Raw genomic sequence first — 16,841 nt, 5'->3', positions numbered from 1 at the left:
CCATTTATAAGGAAAAGTGGAACAGTGAAATGATAGGCCCAAAAATCGAGGAGGCAGTATAATTATCATAACAGAGGAGGCGCCTCGATTCTCAGAACGACTAGTTAATGCAAAGATCCGTTGTGACGTCACAAGATTTTTCTGAATTTATTTAACATGACGTCATCTTTCCATATGGCGGGTTATAAAGGTCTGTCCAAGGTTAAGCGCTGGGAGGACTCAAAGAAGACTCGCCAACCAGAGATAATGGAGATTGACATGAACAAGTTCAAATCAATGTGGGGTCTAAAGTTGGGGATATAACCCCATGATGAGACCTGCCCTACTGGGCCGGGTTAGGATGTTGGCGATTCATAAAGGAGGCCTTAGACAGGCCTAGGAGATCAAGACCTCAGACCCGGAGGGCGATTTACGACGAGAGCCGCCGGAGGCCCAAGCCCAGAGGATGGTGCGAGACCCGGTATTGTAAGCCACCCGGTAGTGACTTGCCTAGCAAGGCAAGGACTTAGAACCAGAGTCGGTTACGTTATATGACACGATCTGGACTCTTGTAAGCCTAGGGCCTCGACCTATGTATATAAAGGCGAGACCCTGCAGCGGGTAAACATGAGAAACTATCAATCGAAAGCTAGGTTAAGCGATTTCGCTCCCTTGTAATCGATGCTCAAAGCAATACAACTCAAAGCAGGACGTAGGCTTTTACCTCGTCGGTGAGGGGCCGAACCTGGGTAAACTCGTGTCTCTCGTCATGTTCAACCCCTTTAAGCTAACCTACGTTGCCATGGCTCCACGCTTAACTCCTTTCACAAGGGCATCTGACATGACAAAACCACGACACTCACCACTCGAGCCCTCGCGAGGTTGCTCAACCACTGTACCAGTTCATCCTCGGGCTCCTCGTGAGACCAGTCCACCACAAAGCAGGAGTAGGATTTTAGAATGCAAGGTGGCCTGAACCTGGATAAACTTCCTGTGTTCATCTTCTTCCACGCTCGCATGAACTCGACGTAGCTAGGCCGTGGGGTGAGGATCTTGAGACTTGAGCTAGTTGAGATCTTCACACACGCCCTAGAGTTCGAACCTTCTTGGGTCAGCGGAGCCCTGAATTCGACTGACTCTTCTTCGGCGAGGCTGCAAGCATGAGCACGCGGGAGTTGCAACCGACGCCCCTGGATCTGGCCAACGCCCTAGCTGCAACCGACTGCGAGCACCCGCGCTGGGGGACAACAACGAGCGAGACTGTCCGGTGGTGGTGGATGCCACATCCATGGCCGATGGGGACTTCGGTCTTCCATTGTACATGCATGACTGATGAGGAAAGCTACTCATGCATTGCAACAGTGGAGACGAGAGATGCGGGCGTTGTTGGTTTTTTTATCTGCATTGACTTAGCGGATCGGGGAGAGAGATGACTAAGAGCATCTATAGTCTGGTTCCCTATATCCATCTCATACGCCCGGGCAGGCCGTCCGGTCACAAAAAACCGACCCAACAAAGCTCTTAAATGGGCCTTAAACGCTCGGACTGACCGGCACCCCTCATATTTGTCCCAAATGTAGGGCGGATATGAGGTGGCCTGGGCACGCCCGGGCGCGTCCGCCACATCAGCCTGGCCCACCCCGACCCCACAAAAACTCTCGTCCGGTAGAAACCCTAGATCACTCCGCTCCGCTTGGCTCCCCTCCCCGACGCTCCCATTTCCCCAATCCGCCAATTCCATAGCGCCGGCGAGCATGTCCAGCACCGGCAGCCACTACGACGGCAGCTCCGGAGATGAGGAGGAGTTGGCACCCCTTATCGCACTTGAGCGTTCGTGGGTCGATACGTGCGTTAGCTCTGGGTCCGGTGCGACGCCACCTGTCGCCCATCGCGACAGCGCCGATGCCGGTGTCGGCCCTTCCCGCCCCACGCGTGGATCTGTGTAGTCTGCTCGATCTGCTCCTCCCACCCGATGGCCTCCTCCACCTTCGGCCGCTGCTCCGCGCAGGCAGCGCTGGGTTCTAGTGCCCATTCCGCCGACGCCACGGATGCGAACTCCAGAGTCAAAGGCACGTGTCGCCCGTCGCGAGAGGCAGAGGGCAAGGGAGATGGCGGGCGGGTCCGACAGGTCTGCGCAGTCCGCTCGCTGTCGCCGGGTACCCGACGAGGAGGACCGTCTCTTCGAGTGGGCGTGCCGCGGTCACTGACTGAGGCGGAGATGAAGGCCCGACGGCTCTGGAGGCTCAACGCCAAGCAACTCTAGCTCGACATTGAGCAATCCGAGCGGGAGGCGGCCGAGGCACAGCGGGAGGCGGCAAGGGTAGCCAAGCACAAGCGCAAGCAAGAACGCGCCGCCTGGAAGCCCGGAGCACTTATGAAATGCTCTCCATGCTGAAGCACTAGCTATGCTATATGCTGTTAATGCCCCATCTACAATTGGATGCAGCCGGATCATCCTGGAGACTGATTCTGCGGCGCTGAAGCAAGCAGTTTCAACTGAAGCTTATAATCTAGCTGAACTTGGAGCTCTTTTTCAGGAAATAAAACACCAGTTAAGAGTCGCACTTGATGATGTAAAGTTGAATGTTTGTTCAAGAACTTGTAACGTAGCTGCGCACACTTTGGCTGCGCTAGGAATTGAATTAGGGAATGGCAATTTCAACATCTGGGTTGGCCATTTTCCTGCATTTGTAACAAACTTTGTAGCTTGTCACACTGCCGGCAAGTAGTAGTTATGGAATACATGATGTTCCTTTCAAAAAAAAAAAAGCAAGACCGCGTCGTCCGGTACTTGCAGGGCTACATCGTCATTTCCGATTCCTCCGACGATGACGGGTCCCGCGGCTCCGACGTGGACCCACCTCCTGCCACGGACTCCTACAGCTGCGCCGGCGACTGGAAGGCAAAGGACCGGCGAGGAAGTGGTGAAGATCCGTCTTAATTTAAAGTTTTTAGATGTAGTTTGAACTAGTCTGCCGTATTATGTGTATTATGTGAACTTTGGCTATCTTCTGATGCTCTGGATGTGATCTTTTGATGAACCGATTGTGCACTTGTTTGTCTGTACATGATCTACGTAGTTTTTTTCAACGTTGCATGATTTAGTATAGGGGAGGGAATATGAGATATGCGGTTGTGAAGACGCGGATATAGAAAGTACCCGATCAATATCCGCGGGTGTGCCCGGACGCGTCCACGAACATACAAGGAGCCGGATTTGCCAAGTCCAGCTATAAATGCTCTAAGATCCAACAGCATGAACTGGCCTAATCTAACGGCCGCGCGGCGACTGACCGAATTTTGGGCCGGTCGACGGCGTCTAGTAGTGGCCTAAGAATAATCAGAGCACGTACCGATGCTGGTATTACTGAATGAGTATAGCAGAGCTAATATAGCATTGTTTTTTGTAGGTGTGTACAAATGATTGCTAATTGCTAAATTAGTAAGTAGAAGAAGGTAGCGCATGTGCCTGCACGATGCGCGCGCCGTGTTTAGAAGAAACACTGGCCCAGTAGGCAGAACGGGAAGGGGGTCTCCACCGCGGTCCCACCGTCAGTTATGCCCATGCCGCTGCCGCTCCGGCCGCCCTCGAACTCCGGCACCTGCTGCACCCCGGAGCTCCCGGAGGGCGGCTCGACGGTTGTGAGTTTCAGTGGCATCGGCTCCGCCCATTGCCAGACTCTGACCCCGCCCATGGCCGCGTCGCCGAGCGCCAATAGCGGTGGCGGCGGCGGTGAAGGTGCGGGCTGAAGAGGAAGTGCGATGGGAAAGGAAGTAAAATCACGGGAAGGGCACTGCATGCGCTGGCGCTTCTTCTCGGCTGCTTGTTCGAGAAGGTGGAGGGAGGTGGCGTTGGGATCCTCGGCGAGCCTGGAGAGGAAGGACATGAGCCGGTCAGGCCGCCGCTCCGTCGCCTGCAGTCGCCGGCTCATCTGCGCCAGCTGCTCCCCGATGGCCGTCTGCTCCTGCCGCAGCCTCTGAACCTCGTCGAGCAGCGCCTCCCTCCCCTCCTCATCCTCTTCCTCCTCCCCTTGGTCTCCCATATTGGCCACCACGTGCTGTTGCTGCTCGCCGCCGCCGACTGCAGACGAGCAGGAGGCGCCAACACCGGCCTCGCCACGCTTCTTGCGGCGCACGATGCGCGGCAGCAGGTGCGTCTGCCCGCGGAGGAACGACTCGTGCGCGAACTCCCATCGGTCCGGGTGCACCTTCCGGAAGCCCTACACAACAATTCCATCTAATAAGCAAATCAAGCAGACATTTCTTCAAGCACGTGCAAGCTTAGAGTACCCTTCGTACAAGCAAGTACCATTTACAAACCACTGCTTACTAGGACCCCCAGAAGACAGAAGACGGCGGCACCGGAAGCCTCACTAGGTAGGATAGGAGTACTCACATATGTGTTGAGCTGGCGGACGAAGCTGGAGAAGTTGCCGTGCTTGAAGAAGCAGGGGAGGAGGAGCTGCGAGAAGCCGGCGACGTCGGTGACGAGGAAGCTGTTGTTGCCCTTCCCCCACCTGACGAGCGCGTCCGTCCTAGGGTCGCACACCATCTGGTACGTCTTGGCCACGAACGGCGCCGTCTGGAGGTCGCCGTGGCCGCACCCGATCAGCCCCAGCGCCAGCTCCGTGTGGAGGCCGTCCATCCTGATTCCTATCTATGTACCTCCTGCGTACTTGCCTCAGGGACTGGGGTTCCCTCTACTCTAACCCACTCGCAGACGTCAAAATCCCTCAAAACTCGAAAGGCAGGCAGGCAGGCAGGCAGGCAGGCAGGTGTGGTTGCTTGCAGAGAGGGGCCGGGCGCCGCCCAATTAGGCTAGGGTTACTAATTATGGGCAGCGTGCGTGACAGGAGGACATGGCTAAACTAATAACCCATGTGATGAGCTTACCTGTTCAGGGTTAATCTATATATATAGGCGTCTCTGGCGCTCGGAGAACGGGACAAGTGTCGAGTTGCTGATCCTTCACACAGACTAGCAGCATGTCGATCGATCCCCAGCCTTCTTGGCGTCGCCATCGCATGAGATTTCCGGTGATACTCCCTCCTTTCTGGTTTATAGGGCTTAATTCAAAAATCTCACCAACCAAGGTAGATGGTGAGTGATGGAATATTTTTTGTAGTTTACAAAAGCACCTAATTAATACTCTAGTTTTCCTCAAAAAATTATGTTTATCAATGCACTAATTGCAATACATGCATGCATAAAATACATGCATTGGTCAATTTTCTCTTAATATCTGCATGCAATGATTTAATGCACCTTGAAATCTGAACATGTGATGGAAACAGCCAAATTAAGCCTTATAAAATGGAAAACTAAAATTTTAAGATAAACCCTATAAACCAGAAAAGATGGAGTATATGTGATTAAAACCGTGCCGCCTTTTGGACTAGAGCGTGCTCCAACAGTGCGGACAATGAGCAGGAGACGCGCCGTCCCGATGGCATCAAAACCCAACTGCCTTGATCATGTTTTTTTTTTCCTTTCGACGAAAAGGAACTGCCTCGATCATCCCGTGTGGTCTCTCTCAAGCTTGCTCCTCTCGATCTGGCCGCGGAGTAGGGGCTAGCAGCTTAATGGTTGTCCACTTGCTCCTCTCGCACTGTGCTGGTAATGTGATCGGTCGCCTCGATCGACTGTACACTGACTGAGACGGTAGTACAAATACTAGCTTGTCCTAGAAAAATGTAAAGGTCGGGGCTCATTCATGGACCCGATTTAGTCCGTGCGAGCGTGCCACCGGCCGGCGAAACCCCACCGGAAAGGGGTGAAAGGCGCGCGGCGTTTGGACCTTGCAAGATGCTCACTTACGTGTCACCGGTGCACGTACGTTTGGCGGATTAATTAGCTAATCCATCGTATTATTAATCCTCGGCCAATCAAAGCAACCCGAGTGGACAGTATCTCAAATGATAACGCGACAGATATGGACTACGCCTGTAGCAACAAAATATGGGCGGGCGAAAGCGGCCGGGCACTCTCCTCCTGCCCTTTACGGGATTGATCAATTAAACTACTATGATGCTATGATGTAGGTGTGCTCTCTTCGAAAATATCTTGTCTCCTCCAAGGCTTTTGTGAGTGGATGGGAATAATTGGGATCAGTCGTGCTGCCTCCTCGCGTTTGGTTGGTCCCCAGACTCGCTCAACTGGTGCTCCTTGACCCTCTTTCCAAAATGGGGATGTTCTCTTGTATATCTACTCATCTTGTGTTCATGTGGTGTTAGGGCATCTCCAACGCACACCTCTGAAGCGGACACGGTATCCGTCCGAGGACGTAGGACGCATCCACAGACAGTGATACGGGAGTCAACCATCCAACCATCTCCACATACATATCAAATAGACTTTAAACAAACCGGATGACTTTTATTTAAACCGGACCAAATTCATGACATTTTCGACATATTTCACTAAACAAAAGCATATGGTTGTTAACCTAGTCTAAATCTTCACCGGTGCCCGGCCTGGAAGTCCTTGTTGTTTCCCTTCATGTCCATGTCTGATGCAGAGACCGAGGCGCGGCACTCGCGGCAATCTCGGTCGATGCGCCGTTTTAGTGCTGGCTCCAGTGGAAAATCGGTTGCTTTCTAGACCTGCATGAATGCGGCGAACGCTCTGAACCGGCATGAATGCACGGCAATCCCTTTGCGTGGGAGAGAATGCGGATGCGGGAAAGGTCTTTGATTGGGTTCGAGGTGGCGGAGCACACTGTGTCAGCGGTCCGGGGGCCCATAAAGCCCCCTGATTTGCGTGAAAACGAACGCACAGACCAATCCACGGACCGATAAGGTATTGTGTTGAATGGTAAACTGCGCGTTGGACATGCCCTTATGAACTACTCCTAGCAGTAGCACTAGCGCAATAATTGGGTAGTACTCATAGTTAGTACTAGCTGCTAGGTTGCTTAATTTGAATCGGTGGTAGTTGGTTGGTTAATTTATGAGGCACTCCTGTTCTCTGTTTCCAAATTCAGATCGATACAGGGTGATGGTCAGCTGACGACATGTCACTGTTTTCTGCATGAAGAAAGTCATGCCATCAAGCTAGACATGCTAGTTAATATTACATACTCCCTCCGTTTCAAAATAGATGACTCAACTTTATACTAAAATTAGTACAAAGTTGAGTCATTTATTTTAAAACGGAGGAAGTACATTCTAAAATTCTTGTTTTACATTTGTTTAGATACCAAAGTATATAGTGGAGAGAGTAGATCATTCCATTGCATTTTCTTAGTTTTGTGGACTAAATCCTCCCTACATGCCAACTGCCAAGTCGTTGTATACTTATATGTCCAATGCAACTACGTATACATCAGTTACTACTTTTACAAACGAATATGCGTTCAATTGGTCCTGGTTCCTTTTTCATTCACATTATTCTCATTTTTTATGTGAAAACGATCTCTCTGACCCTCGCGTCGTCTCTCTGAGGCGACTCGAGGGTTCCCAACCCTAGCGCCGCCACCCCCCTTCCCCACTCCTCCTTCCACGCCGCCGCCGCCTGAGGTGCGCACCCGGCTCGCGCGTGCGTCATCTATGATGGTGGCGGCGGGGATCTGGCTGCTCTGCATCTCGTGGAGGGCCTAGGGCACCGGGGCGGCGGCCCCGGGTGGTGTGCCCGGCGTGGATCCCTCGGCAGGTGGCGCCGGTGGGCGCTGGATGGCTGTCCTCTTGGCTGCGTGGGTAGCAAGGGGGCAGCGGGCGTGGGTCACGACGTGGTGGTCTCCTCGCGGACCGCATCGGCGTCTTGTGGAAAAGGCCCGCCCCATCTTGCCCGATCTGCTCGATCCCCTTCTGATTCCGGTGGCCGGCGTCCCTCTTGATGCTGTCCTTCGGCTCGGGTGGTTGGGAGTTCGAGGTTGTGAGTTGGAATCGGGGTAACCCCTTGGCCAGCGCGGCGGCCACAGCGAAGTCGACGCCTTTGGCGCTGATCCCCTCCTTGGAGGCTTCGGTGAGGTTTCCCTCCTCCTCTTCCTGCCCTCTGCTTAGTGGTGAAGACTTTGGTCCCCTGGTTGGGCGGCGACGGCGTTGCGACGTCATATTCCTTCTTGGAGGCGTCGTCCGGGGATAACAGTGGTGGCGGGCGTGCAGTGGTGGTTCTGGTGGTGGCAGCTGGCGGCTTGAGCCGGCCTTATTCACTTGCAGCTGCTCCAACGGCTTTCGTCCTGCGCCGTGTGTAGGGTGATGGCATTAGCTCTGCTTCGAAGCTGCTGTTGCCTTTGAGCTGTTCTGTCTAGCGCTCTGTATCAGTACATGCCGTGGTGGAGCGGTACTTCATCTGACTCATTGATGGCGGCGAAGATCGGCGGCATGGCGCTGTGGAGGCGCGCCGCCCGATGCGCGGAGATGGACTCGCGCAGGAGGAGGTAGCTGTCTGGCGTCATGGTGACGTCGATGGTGGCGTGGCCTACACAAGGTAGAAGACTCAATATATTCTGAAAACGGACCTGTGGAAGATGGCTGCGACGACACAAGAGTGTGTTTGACCGGATTGTGCCCCAGACCCGGTATGTGGCTCGGCTGGGGCTTCCGGCTATTGATGTTAGGTTTAGGTGAGTGGTTTGGGTAGTGGCCCGACTAGCATCCCTTCATCATATGGATAAGAGTAGCGGCATATGTTGCCGAGATGGTGGATTCAGAAATATTGTTTTGTAACAATTTGTAAGGTCCTCGAGAATAATTAATAAAGTGGCCGTATGCATCTCCCAGATGCAGAGGCCGGGGGTCATCCTCCTTTCCGAAAAAATGCGTTCAATTGGTGCCCCAACTCAAAGGAAGTACTCCCTCCGTCCCATAATGTATGACCTTTTTTAGTATCAAAAAACGTTTTACATTATGAGACGGAGGGAGTAATGGACAACATATCACTTGCGAGAACTTTGGTTTTATTTATTTACTACTTCTTTGCGAAGTAGACAATTCAACGGAAGTACTCTCTCCGTTCCTAAATATAAGTCTTTTTAGATATTCCAACAAGTGACTACATACGCGAACCAACCTGTGGTTGAATGGTTAGAGGGATTGTGGTATCCCCAGCCCGTCAGGGTTCAAATCCTGGTGCTCGCATTTATTCCTGAATTTATTTCAGGATTTCCGGCGATGCGCATTCAGTGGGAGGAGACGTTCCCGTCGACGACAAGGTGCCTACGGTGACTTCGTAAATCTCAAGATGATATACCGGCTTAGTCTTTCGGAGGTGCTCATAGGGATAGGGTGTGCGTGCATGCGTTCATGGGGGTGAGTGTATGCGCGTGTATATGAGCGCTTGTGTTTCTACTGATGTTAAAAAAAACAAGTAACAATATACGGAGCAAAATGAGTAAATCTATACTCTAAAATATACTTACATGCATTCATATGTTGTAATCCATTTAAAATGTCTAAAAAACTTATATTTAAAAACGGAGGTAGTAGTTTATAGTAAAAATTGAATTTGCACACTTCCTATGTAGAGGGCAGCGCATCTTCGTTCCTTCTAAGCTACTGCACCCTGGTCCAAATTGAATATCCTCTTGGATAGCTAGCTGTCGACTATGCCGCGTCTGTAGGAGATTTAAGCATACTTTATGTGGCAGGTGATTCTTAATTAAATCAAAACTACGTGTAAACTACCACTGTAAGTTATGAATATGAAAATGATGTTAATCAGGCGACCGACTGCGTCCTTCGCCGGTTGCACGCACGCGAGCCATGTCGTGCCATGGGGCTCATGCACCGACCAACATCACCCTTTCGCCTCGTCCTTATCCTGCCGCTCTAATCTTGCACTAGAAGGTGACGCGCGCTTTGCTGCGCTGTCTTTCAATCAAGGGTTAAGGATTTTCTTATTCACCATGTGTTTCACTTAAAAGAAAATCTAAGTTGGGCTGAATTTAATTATGTTGGTATTTTGTTTTTGGCTTCGCTCCTATTCCTAAACTAAGGGACTGCAGTGCTGGAAGCAGTACACCTTAGCTGAATAAAAACAAAATCAAAATAGCCTTCCCAAACATACCCTGCACCACAAAGAGTTCATAACAAAGTACACATACACTTAAAAAACTTTGTTAATTTGTAGCTTTCATAAACATTATCAACGGACATCACTGGCCCTTGGCATCTGAGAGATGCAAATATAGATACATTTGAGCACACCTTCGAAACTCCCCATTCGGTCTATCCATCCCGTGGAACACTTGTATTTGCTACGACATCCAGAAGGAGGCAGGTTGTTAATTAAGGTCATGCATGAGATGTCAATTTGTAAAAATAATCACATTAGCTCAGTGACGGTAAGTATAGTAAAATTTTCTGATATTCTACAATTCACCAATTGCATCAAACAGTAAATCACTTTGCAATACGGAAAGAAATAGGCTTAATTTGGCTTCATTGGTGCTCATAAACACATTACTTGCCTATAAGTCACTACTAGGGAAATGCTTATAGGTAGGACATCAGTAGTAGCACTGAAAAATAACTAGCGCTACTGCTAATTAGCAGTAGGGCTGATTCAGGGCAGCGCTACAAGTAATGCTTTAGCAGTAGCGCTGGAAATACAAAAAGTGCTACTACTAAGTGGGACCCAACAAGCCCACCGACGCTAGCTGTAGTAGCAGCGCTGGTCAAAATACAATGCTACTGCTAAGATTTTAGCAGTAGCGTTGGGTTTGACAACACCACTACTGCTAATGGGCCACATTTAGTAGTAGCGCTTTTTTTAACGAGCGCTACTACTAAGTAGCATAGCAGCAGAGCTGTCCAGAAAAGAGCGCTACTGTTATTGATACCTTATCCTCCCCACGCGCCGGCCCGAACACTCCCTTTCCCACACACACTACTTTCATCGTCGTCCGCCGCCACCGCCCGCTGCCGCCATCGCCCGCTTCCGCCTTCGCCCGGTATGCCGCCTCCCTCCCTTCTCCTTCCACCCCTCCCTTCTCCCTCTCCCTCCCTCCATCTGCATTCCTCTCCCTCCATCGTCCCTCGCCCTTCTCCCTCCCTGCTCCATCCCCCTCTCCCTCCATCCCTCTCTCCCTCCGATCCCTCTTGCATTGCATGCATAGACAGATGGATAGATAGATAGATACATAGATAGATAGATAGATAGATAGATAGATAGATAGATAGATGAATAGTTAGCTATGGTTAGAACTATGGTATTTTTGATATATTGTATAGATAGACAAATGGATGGATGGATATATTGATGGATATATAGATAGATGGATGGATGTATAGATATTAGGGCTAGAACTAGGGTATTTTTAGTAAGTGTATAGGTCTTTTCAGTTTTTAGGGTTAGAACAAGGTTTTACAAATTTTTAGTGTTAGAACTTGGGTTTACAAATTTTGTTTTTGTTTTAGACGTATGGTTTTAATAATTTTTTGTTTATATTTTGTGTTTGTAGAAATCAAGGAGCCCCTGCATCATCCCGGCCGTCGTCGTCCCCGTCACCAACCCCCTCCGACCTCGAGGTGAGACCAGCCAAATCCCCATATATATAGATGGATGGATAGCTGTGACAATGTGATGACCAGCCAAACACCTCCAACTGGCCTATGTTTTGCCAAAGTGTCGATTAGTTTCCATTCCGGCAAATTTCAGGTGCTCGATATGTCCTTTCTAGCAAAGGTCATGCCGGATTATTCCGTGAATTTTGACATGACTTGTGCTAGAATATGTAGGACATATTGAGTCACCCGGATTTTCTAGAAAGATAATTAAACGACATTTCGGGTTGACTTTAAGTCTGTCGACGCTCCATACATGACAGTTAAAAATGAGTGAGGAAGAATCCCGACTGTTGTCGTTGGGGTCGTTTCTCCTTCTTCTCCTTGTGCTAGACCTTTGTTATGCACTAGGGGAAGGAGGAGTAACGACCATCACCGACGAAAAAGTCAGTGAGGGAGTGTCCACCATATATGAGAGAGGACGAATAATCCTGACTGTTGTCATTGGGGTCATTTCTCCTTCTTCTCCTTGTGCTAGACCTTTGTTATGCACTAGGGGAAGGAGGAGTAACGACCATCACCGACGGTCGAAAAATCAGTGATGGAGTGTCCACCATATACACCACATGAGATGAGATGACATTTTTCACGAAAAGACTCGACAGACCGACAGTCAACCCGTGATGAATAATAATGATCTAATTTAGTTTTTGTAGTACATATATTGAATTTTACAAGTTTAATCTTTGAATTATGGACATAGGAAATGTCTGACGATGACAATAGGATCCCGGAGTGCGACTACTGCGGTGACGACAGGGGTCTATGCGACAGGCCTCACCTGGTAGACGGTCGGTGCTTCGGTGTTAAGCTCGATGAGACCTTCAATGTTGAAACTGAACGCAACGACAAGTCTTTTTCCGTAATTAAGCATGACTTATGCTTCTTGAACGTGTAATTTTCTTCTTTTACAATTCGGCTAGCTTATTCCATGCCATGCCAGACGCTATGTCTTGGAGCATCTGGATTTCGAAGATCATGAAAATATGGAGACAAAGATAGTTCATCTTAGGACCCATCATGGTTATGATTTTGCTGTAAAGCTATACAATTCGGAGAGCGTATCCCATTTTGGTTGCTCGAATTGGGAAGCACTGTGCAAGGCATATGATTTTTAGGAGGGTATGTATGTCTCCTTCGATATTGGTGATCATGACGATGACATCTGGGTCCTTGTTGATACGCTTCCACTTCTACCTCTATGTGAGCTTCTCAAACATATTTATTAAGTAATTTTTATTGTTTATTTCAAAATAGTTGACAGCTTATTTCCATTAACAACTTATTTTCATTCTTTAGAAAATGTATGGAAGATGGTAGACAGAACCTACTACACTGATGGCGCATAATTAACTTATCAGGAGAAAGATCATCTTATCTCATTTATTAATGATGTTGAGAATTACAATATCAATTATCAAACTCCTGCACATTATGGTCAATACGTGCCACTAGTGCACGAGTTGAACTACGGTAACATCCATGGAGATAACATGGTAAGATTTTTTACTATTACGACATTCGTGCATCTTTTGCATAAATTATTCTAAAGCTAAACTATATTGCTAACTACGAAGTTATTACTATGCTTTTCAATAGAAAATCCCGAAGGATTGTGTGCCTGATCTGATACTTCCGAAAGGTCGCCTTGATGTTATTAGCTTACGGCCAGGTCATCCTAGGCTTCGCTGCTGTTCATACCTGATTTATAAAACCAATAAAGACATGAAAATCAAAGGTTAGAAAAATGAATGGACAATCGTAGGGAGCTACTTGGAAGCAACATTGTGCGAAGCGCAAGAATTGGAGATAGGATAATCTCCATTCTCCATAATGCAGCGTCAGGGCCTATCTTGTTTTATGCTATTTTACCTTAGAGAGGGTAGTAGGTACTAGCTAATAATCATGATCATGTGCTAAGAACAATTAAGTAGGGTTGCTTAGATGACTATGATGATGATGAGTATGCCTTGTTATTATGATAACGAGTAGAAGCTGTATGATGATGATGAGTAGGACTTGTTATTATGATAATAATGATGGGTTATTTATTATTACTAGCAAAAGAGCCCGTGCGTTGCAACGGGAGAGAAAACAGAACACACACTCTTAACCCAACAACCATCACTCAAGACCACAATAGGTCCATCTTGCGAGGCATCATATTTGTGTTGCCGCTTATCCTCCTTCTCACCCTCGCCGGCGATGGCCTCGGTGTTTGTCGGTGTCAAAACCGGCGGATCTCGGGTAGGGGGTCCCGAACTGTGCGTCTAGGCGGATGGTAATAGGAGACAAGGGACACGATGTTTTTACCCAGGTTTGGGCCCTCCCGGTGGAGGTAAAACCCTACTCCTGCTTGATTAATATTGATGATATGGGTAGTACAAGAGTAGATCTACCACGAGATCAGAGAGGCTAAACCCTAGAAGCTAGCCTATAGTATGCTTGTTGTTCGTCCTATGGACTAAAACCCTCTGGTTTATATAGACACCGGAGAGGGCTAGGGTTACACAGAGTCGGTTACAATGGTAGGAGATCTACATATCCGTATCGCCAAGCTTGCCTTCCACGCCAAGGAAAGTCCCATCCGGACACAGGACGAAGTCTTCAATCTTGTATCTTCATAGTCTTGGAGTCCGGCCAAAGATGATAGTTCGGCTATCCGAACACCCCCTAGTCCAGGACTCCCTCAGTAGCCCCCGAACGAGGCTTCAATGATGATGAGTCCGGCGTGTTGATTGTCTTCGGCATTGCAAGGCGGGTTCTTCTCCAAATCCTGTGTGAATAGTGTCCGGCTTCTTGTAAATATCGCGCTCCTCGGCTTCCACGCCCAATAATGGCCATCTTCCACATGTTGAACGAATGTGAAAAGCCAGGGTATTTTTTCATTTTACCCCCCTAGCTGCGCAAATGAGCCGCCTATAAAAGGGACGGGGATCTAGATCCGAATCACACCATCCTCCTTCCGCGAGCATTCATCGGAGCGCCTCTGACAAAAATCCATTCCATCATGGACAGTCGACGCGGCTCCTCCTCTCGCGCTCCCAGCCCTCAGCTTGGATATTGGGAGAGATGCTCAGTCCCGCACAGTGAGTTAGTGACGCTCCAAGCCAAGGAATTTCTTCCCCCAGCCTTTATGATTCCGGTTCGAGCCGGACTCGCCACCTACAAGGGCGGAAAGCAGGCGGAGAGCGTCCCAAATCCCTCCAAAGGAGAGCGGGTATGCTTTGCCTCTTATCTAATAAGAGGACTCGGATTTTCGATACATCCGTTTCTCCGGGGGCTCCTGGAGTTCTACGGCCTCCAGCTGCACCACCTCACGCCTGCCTCCATCCTGCACATCGCGGGCTTCGTGGCCCTTTGCGAACTGTTCTTGGGCGTCGAGGCTCATTTTAGACTTTGGAAGAGATTATTCTGCCTCGTACCCCGTTCTCATGAGGGGTCAATATATCAAGTGGGCGGAGCCGAACTATGGCACAACGCCGGGACCGGACATCTATCCGGAACCCCGAAGAAGGCGTCCGAAGACTGGCCTTCGGAATGGTTTTATGTAGAAGACGCCCCGCTACCGGATCCCATTCGGACCGGCCTCCCAGAGTTCAGTAATGCTCCCTTGAAGAAACGCCTAAGTTGGCGTCTGCGGAGCTCTCAACGGGAGAATGACAGGGACGTCCTTTACCTGATGGGTCGAATAAGATTATTGGCTCATTCCGGATTGATCATGATCGGAGTCATGGCCACATGCATTATGCGGGGGGTGCAGCCGCTCCAGTATAGGGCCACCCCATGTGGGATTTCAACGGGGAGGATGATGCCACCCGTCATGGCCGTAAGGGGCCGGGATCGGTCGCTGATCTGGTGAAGATCTTGTCCGGCCTGTACAAAGGGGAGGAGGAGGACTTCCTCCGTGCCAGTCCATTGAACGGATTTTCTATGAACAACCCTCGAAGCTGGGTAAGCAGACATTTTTTGCCTATCCGATCCATATTCCTATGGTTAAGTGTCTCATTTTGTGATTTTGATGCAGGAACTGCGCCGGGCTATAGAGGATATACACAGCCCGCCTCCACAACCCGAGGACCCGGAACGGTCCCTCGATCCGGCCTCCGAAGAGGATCCGGACATAAAGGTGGAGCTGATCGATGGGGTGTTCCACCAACTTAGCATCGACAATGCTTTGGTCGCCATTACGGCCGACTACCCCGGAATATTTCCAGCTTCCCAGGTATCTGTGACCGAAGTCCCGATACCATGACCCATCCGTGCTTATTTCTGATCACCACATAACAACGGTGTTCCGCGGGAGGTGCCTTTGAGGCGGGAAGCCGAGCCCGTGGCGGCTGGCCAACAAGGGGCAGCTCGGCCCAGCAGGCGGAAAAGGAGTGCGGTGCGGATCGAGACATCGCCGCAACGGTATGGCACGCCACCGTGTTTCAAGGAAAGATTCCTGGAAGGCATACTAACGCTCGTGATCCTTTCAGGAAAAAGAGCGCTTGCCGGACTGTGTTCGGAGAGGTTGCCAATCGAGCCTCCGCCAGCCAGGCCCCAACGCCAGGTCCGGAAGTGGGGACGAACACAAGGCGCACGTCGGATGCTCCTCCAACGGAGCATGCCGACAGATTGTCCGCCACCAGATCTAAGGTGGAGAGTGCCATGAATCACAGGCGCCACCGGACAATTCTTCGTGAAGCATGTTTCTCCCAAGAGGCATTGAATGCCTTTAATTCGGGAGATGCGCACCTCCGTGCCGCTCAAGATGGTCTAGCCAGAGCCACAGAGCAGTATGTGAAAGACATACGGGTGAGTAATTTTGACAGTTATATATGCCAGTAGCCCCCGAGACTTAAAATAGTTAGAATAACTGATTTAAGGATCATTTGTTATGCAGGATCTTATAGAAAAGAATACCCACCTGTCCCAGGAGCTTCAAGAGTGTAAGGCCCAACTTGAGGCCGCACTAGCCGCCATAGGGGGAGCCACAGAGACCCCCTCCGGTAATATATATTTGGAAAGATAAGTAGTTTGTGAAGTACGGCGTGTGTATAAGTCTGACAATAATATTGCAGATGGCGCCGGACTAGATGCGGACAGGCAACAGTTACTACGCCAGCTAAAGGCCGGCGAGAAGGTGCTTACAAGGGTGAGGCAAGAGAAAAATAACCTCCAAGATGCCAACACCCAGCTGGGCGAGGAACTAAAAGATGTTCGTGCCCAGCTGTCTGACTCCGTTAAGGAGAATCGGCGGCTTCGTCGCGGCATTTACAGTAAGTGCTTGAGCGAACTTTTGAAAAGAAGAGTTCGGCGAGGAAGTCGATTAACAGAAATATGTATGTAGGTATGCTCACAGGTCGTCCTGCA

The 16,841-nt window shown here is 49.9% G+C and overlaps 1 protein-coding gene across 1 annotated transcript; it reads right to left on the bottom strand.

Moving 5' to 3' along the window:
• Positions 1–3,357: 3,357 nt before the first annotated feature.
• Positions 3,358–4,791, bottom strand: LOC119281336 (heat stress transcription factor C-1a-like). The gene is made up of 2 exons (XM_037561864.1): positions 4,376–4,791; positions 3,358–4,199 (listed from the first exon to the last, which is right to left on the bottom strand). Exons 1-2 carry the CDS (start codon positions 4,622–4,624, stop codon positions 3,471–3,473), a joined length of 978 nt encoding a protein of 325 aa, XP_037417761.1. The 5' UTR covers positions 4,625–4,791; the 3' UTR covers positions 3,358–3,470.
• Positions 4,792–16,841: the final 12,050 nt, after the last annotated feature.

Source organism: Triticum dicoccoides, chromosome 3B, assembly GCF_002162155.2.
Source record: "Triticum dicoccoides isolate Atlit2015 ecotype Zavitan chromosome 3B, WEW_v2.0, whole genome shotgun sequence".
NCBI classification, from domain to species: Eukaryota; Viridiplantae; Streptophyta; class Magnoliopsida; order Poales; family Poaceae; genus Triticum; species Triticum dicoccoides.
Note: the sequence above shows the minus strand (reverse complement) of the source record. Positions and strands in the feature narration are given on the sequence as shown.